This window comes from Triticum aestivum, chromosome 6D, assembly GCF_018294505.1.
Source record: "Triticum aestivum cultivar Chinese Spring chromosome 6D, IWGSC CS RefSeq v2.1, whole genome shotgun sequence".
In the NCBI taxonomy this organism is placed as follows: Eukaryota; Viridiplantae; Streptophyta; class Magnoliopsida; order Poales; family Poaceae; genus Triticum; species Triticum aestivum.
This window is the reverse complement of record NC_057811.1, coordinates 456,719,313-456,724,952: the sequence shown is the minus strand read 5'-3', so window position 1 is coordinate 456,724,952 and position 5,640 is coordinate 456,719,313. Positions and strand designations below refer to the sequence as shown.

Below are 5,640 nucleotides of genomic sequence, written 5' to 3'. Positions count from 1 at the left end.
GAAAATTAACTCGGTTGTAGTAGAAATCGTGGAATAGCTGGAGGAGATCCTCCTTGAGCACTTCCTTTAAAGCCTTATAAAATTCATTTGTGTATCCATCCGGGCCAGGACTTCTGTGATTAGGTGATTTGTCAATGGCTCTGACGATCTCTCCCCATGAAAAAGCTTCTTCTAAAGCTTCCAAGTTAACTTGCTCATATATGGAACTTGCATCAATGGTTGGGAGGGAGAGTGATTGCTGCCCAAAGATTGAAGTGAGGTAATCTGTCGCAATATCCAACTTGTGACGGTTGTCAAAGGACTCAATATTATCCCCTGTGAGCATCCTGGTCCTATTCTCCCGATGATGACAATTTGCAGCAGCGTGGAAGAAGCTATTATTCTCATCTCCTAGCACACAATTTCTAATTTTTGCACGCCTCCTCCATCCTTCAGTTTGCCATATTATGATCCACTGTGCTTTGGCAGTGGCAAATTTTCTCATAGAGAATTCCATAGCTGAGAGGTTTCTTCTTTCTTCTACAGCGTCTAGATATTGCATGACATGCTTGCAATTCTGTAGAAGTAATTACAAACTGGACTTGGACGTTGCCCACTTCTTGATTGCTGCTCGGGTTCGCCTGAGATTGAAATTCAACAAGGATGTAATGGATGCAAAGTGTCTGGTGCCCTTAGTGAGCCCACTGTGAATAACCTCTCGTGCTTCCTAGATGTGTAGCCTGTGATTCTCAAACCGGAAACATTTACTTCTGTTGCTCTCTCTGTTAAAGTCAACAATGGGGATGTGATCTGAAGTTGTTGCAGCGACGGTTGTCGCCTCCGTGTTCAGAAAACCCAGCTCAGTCCGCATTCACAAGGACTCTGTCAAGTTTAACCAAGGTGGGATCCCTTCTCTTATTTGACCATGTATATGTTCTGTTGGTAATGTCGATGTCATCAAGGGCACTCTCTCTAACTCAGTCGTTAAAGCTGTCCATCACAACCCAGTTTTTCCGTCCCTTCGATTTGTCATGTGTAAGCCTGTACATATTCAAATCTCCAAGAAGAATCCATGGTCCCGTAGCTGATTCAGCAGCTTGATCAAGCATGTGGAAGAAATCGGGCCTCTCTGCATCATCACATGGGGCATAGACAGTTGTCAGGCAGAAGGAGTTGTTGTCACTGACTGAACTTAAGTTTACTGAAATGCAGTGTTGGCTTCTGAAGATCTCAGTGGCAGACACACAATCTTTGTCCCAGGCGACCAGAAGGCCACCAGCAGAGCCAGTAGCCGGCATGAAGTAGAAAAATTTGAGGTTGGAGGGAAGAAAAGAGCTTGCTTTTGCTGCGTCCACCACCTGAAGTTTGGTTTCATGTGGCAAGACAGAATTGCATCCTTAACTAACTTGCATTTATCAGAGTCACCAAGGCCACGCACAATGTAGTTTAAAATCCTCATAGGAACATTCAGCCATACACATATGAAGAAAAGACAGGCAAAACGCTGCGATGAGGCAGATGCAAATGCTTGTGATTTAATAAAACTGTTTGCATATTATAAAAAAACATGACTTAAAAAATATTCAGAAAATAAAAATATATTCATGATTTTGAAATAATGATCGTGTATTCAAAACATATTCAATAATTAAAAAATCCATTAAATTACAGAAAATGTTCACAAAAATTAAAGAAAATCTAGAATTTCAAAATTTCTTCCCCAATTTCAAAGAAGTTCATTGATTCAAAATGTCCGTTGAGTCAAAAAATGTTCATGAATTCAAAGACTGTTCATCCATTTCTAAAAATGTTCGTCTAAAGTAAACAAATATTCGTGAATTTCATTTTTCCAGAGGTATTTAGGGTTACATATGACCTGTTGCCAACTTGAAGTAAACATGCCGATAATTGGAACTATTCTTGATGTATCAAGTCTTCGACAATGTCCCTCTTGATCACGCCTGGGTTAGAGGCTTCCGGTTCGGGTTCGAGGCTTCCGGTGTCCTTTCTTGCTGAGATTAGCGGGTCGTAAGCTCGGCCCAGGAACTATGGGCCAACTAGATTGGTACCTCTAGTCCAAAACACCGTTAATACTAAAAGATGTTCCCCTCAAAAAAAAACTAGAAGATGCGAGACCAACACGAAACTCACGCCGAGCCAGTGCGAGCGATGACAGAAGGCGTCACCTACGGGCTTTGCAAATATAGGTGTTAGCGGCAGCAGTCTGTAGAGACCAAGGTAACTACTTGGGGACTTCGTTGGAGATACATGGCATCCGTGATTCAACAATACTTAAAAGCCATTGTGTGCAGGGAGGCACTCTTTAGCAGACGATCTGCTCTGCAAAACTAACAATACTTGGAAGCCATTGCGTGCAGGGAGGCACTCTCTAGCAGACGATCTGCTCTGCAAAACTTCATTGTTACTTCAGAGGAGATTTGGTAGTCTTATTAGTGAGATTAAGCTTAGTGCTACTAGTTTTAGTTGTAATTTTATTTTTGAAGGTAGAGAGACAAATAAAGAGGGTCACGATCTAGCTAAATTTTCACATTCGATAGGTGAGGGACGCCATGTGGCTGGTTCAACCTGAGATGTATTCCACGCTCTGTGGAATTTGATCAATAAAACTTACCTTTACCCTTAAAAAGATATACTGTGTTTTAAATTTAGAGTTGATATTTTTTTTCCTGGTATTGTGTATTCACTGGTCTTAAAAGCCCTGTATGTATTTTCTTCTTTTTGTAGAACCTTCTGAATTTTCCAAATACGGAAACAGAGGCAGGGACCCAGTGCACCCGGTTTCATCACAAGGCCGGTTCTGCCACCAACTTCCCACTTCCCTTTGTAGACTGTAATATATACTCCCTCCGAACGGAGGGAGTACATATGATGCTCTTAAGCTACTCTTAAGACAGTATTATAGGAGTATATATTTGATAAAAGAACTTATCTGTACCACACCATACCGTAAGCATACATACACGGTTTAACCAGAAGGAAATTTACAAAATTATACAGTGTAAACAGACGAGTAACTCAAAACAAACAACACTGTTTGTTCACGTAAACTTGAGCCTAGATACAGTGGCTCCTCCAACACGCAAGTGAGCTAGGTGAACTAGGCTCACGTTGTATGGTGGAATTTTATTGTATCGCCATCTTATTATTGATTCTGCAACGGTGGTCGACCGGCACCCCCACTCTCAGAAGTGGCGACCGCGGGCTCTGCTCAGCGCTCAGTGCTGGCCAGGGAGCTTCTCCTTGATCTTGTCCATGATGCCCTTCTTCTCGCCGGTGTCCGTGCCGTGTTGCCCGTACGCGCCGCCAGTGCCGTGCGCCCCTGTGCCTGTCATCCCGGTGTGGCCCTGCTGCCCGTAGGTGCCGCCGGTGGCCGTGGTGCCATGTGCTCCGGTGCCGGCCATCCCAGTGTGGCCCTGCTGTCCGTAGGTGCCGCCGGTGCCGGTCATCCCAGTGTGACCCTGCTGCCCGTAGGCGCCGCCGGTGCCGGCCATCCCAGTGTGGCCTTGCTGTCCGTAGGTGCCACCGGTGCCGGCCATCCCAGTGTGACCCTGCTGCCCGTAGGTGCCGCCGGTGCCGGCCATGCCAGTACCCTGCTGTCCGTAGGTGCCACCGGTGTGCTGCTGGTCACCGTGGCCACCAGGGAGCTTCTCCTTGATCTTCTCCTTGATGCCCTTCTTCCTCCTCCCGCCCATGCCATCGTCCTCAGACTATCACGACCAACGAGAAAAATCAGTATACACAACACAAACCATGTATGCAAGTAGTATCAGCAAGAAGTAGTGTATATACGCACCGAGCTGGAGCTGGAGCTGCCGGAGCGGTGCAGGATCCCACGGCCAGTCTGGTGCTCGTCCCTCATGGGCTGGAAATGCCCACCGGCGGCCGCTCCTGTGCCGACGCCGCCGTGCGTCCCCATGCCGGTGCCGACGCCATGTCGGGCCACCGGGTTGCCGTACTCGTCGACGCGGCCGTGCTGCTGCTGTCCCTGGTACTCCATCTCGCGCTGCGCTGAACTTGTCACACGGGGAATCAAAATCTAGTGCTGCTGTTCACTTCTCTTGGTCCGTACACTTTGTTGTGTAAGCAGGTGCAGCACGAGGCACTATTTATAAAGCCGTTTGTGGCGAAGGGATAGGGATCGCCGGACGGGTCTGATGGATCAAGTGCCACGGTAGGGCGATACGTGTGCTCGCGGTGGGGCGGGTGGCGGTGACTGGTGACTAGCCCATGAAGAGAGGCCGGACGTGTGCAGGCGCTGGGCGCGTCCGGGTTGCCACGTCTCAGCTCCTTCTGGAAGCAGAAGTGATGACACACAGGGAAGGGGATGAGAGCTATCTTTCGTCCGGGAAGAAGACAATCTGGGAAACTCATCGGATACTTCTTTTGGCTCGCGAAGGTCGACTTGTTTGCTTCGAGCAAATGACAGCTCGAAACTCTCGGTCGGGGTGTAACACGAACGAAAGTAACTACCGGTGCATAAGGCATCCCCGTACTTCTGGATCATCAATTTAACTCGTTGGATATGTATAATATGTAATAAAATAGCAAAAATACAAAAGTGAACATGGTGCGCGCGCACCCATGTGAATAGTAAATTCATAAAAAGATACTAGAAAAAATAAAAAAATTCTGAAATTTCGCGGTATGAATCTTAGTCGATCATTCTACTCACGTGTGAAGTTTCATGATGTATTAACACCCATGGTATTCTTAGTGAAGAAAATACGAATGCGATCATACTATTCAGTAAACAGTGTTTTTAATATAGCTTCGATTAGTTTCGATTTTATCATTTTTGCCCAGATTACCACGGATATGATTTCTTCGTGAAACTTCATATGCGAGTATACCGGTTGATTATGTATATTTAAAAAATAAATTCAGATTTTTTTTTGATTTTTTTCTAGCATTTTTTGAATTTACTATTTATAAAGGGTGCGCGCGCACCCATATTCACCAAATCCGCGTCCATAAAATAGGGAGTACGTAGGACTCATCTAGATGAGATATAATTTGGTCTCATTCATCTGAAAAACAAGAACAGATACAACCTACATCAGCACGCACGCATCTTATAGCATCACATCCAATGGCTATAAAAGATGAATGAGACAAAATTATATCTCATCTAGATGAGCTCTAGCAAAACTTAAAATACTCCATCCGTCTCACATTATGGGATAGAGGGAGTATATATTAAACACTTTCGCATATGAACACAATGATATGCTTTTCATGGACAAATTATGAAGTAGGCAATTCGAGAAAATAGCATAGAGCTATGTCATTGCAATTTCAGCATCAGGAGAACTTGATTTGCTAGGCTAGATAGCTGGAGTATTTGAACGCGGGTTGAAGATTCACATTAGATGGATGCTACCGAGTCAAAACAGAGGAAGTGAGAAGAGATCACCCCAAAAGGAGTAAAAAAGTTGATCTCAATGATTTGATCTCCGCAGAAAAGCTTAAAGTGTAAGTGCATCTAGTGGGTTTTTGATGATTAACGACAAAATTGTTAAGGGATTAATGTGTTCGTGAGTACACACAGATGAAGTCCCCGATGATTTGGTTAAAATAGTGGGTTATGACCCAATAGTGGATTCTGACCCCTAAAAATGTTGTGATAACATTTAACAATTC

At 44.9% G+C, this 5,640-nt stretch overlaps 1 protein-coding gene across 1 annotated transcript; it reads right to left on the bottom strand.

The window, feature by feature from the left end:
• Positions 1-2,947: 2,947 nt before the first annotated feature.
• Positions 2,948-4,082, bottom strand: LOC123145843 (dehydrin DHN4). The gene is made up of 2 exons (XM_044565350.1): positions 3,794-4,082; positions 2,948-3,707 (listed from the first exon to the last, which is right to left on the bottom strand). Exons 1-2 carry the CDS (start codon positions 3,995-3,997, stop codon positions 3,216-3,218), a joined length of 696 nt encoding a protein of 231 aa, XP_044421285.1. The 5' UTR covers positions 3,998-4,082; the 3' UTR covers positions 2,948-3,215.
• Positions 4,083-5,640: the final 1,558 nt, after the last annotated feature.

Coding starts and splice junctions, on each gene's coding strand:
- LOC123145843 (XM_044565350.1), bottom strand. CDS start 3,997: ATGGAGTACCAGGGACAGCAGCAGCACGGCCGCGTCGACGAGTACGGC. Junction 3,708..3,793: donor GCAGCTCCAGCTCCAGCTCG/GTGCGTATATAC, acceptor TGGTCGTGATAG/TCTGAGGACGATGGCATGGG.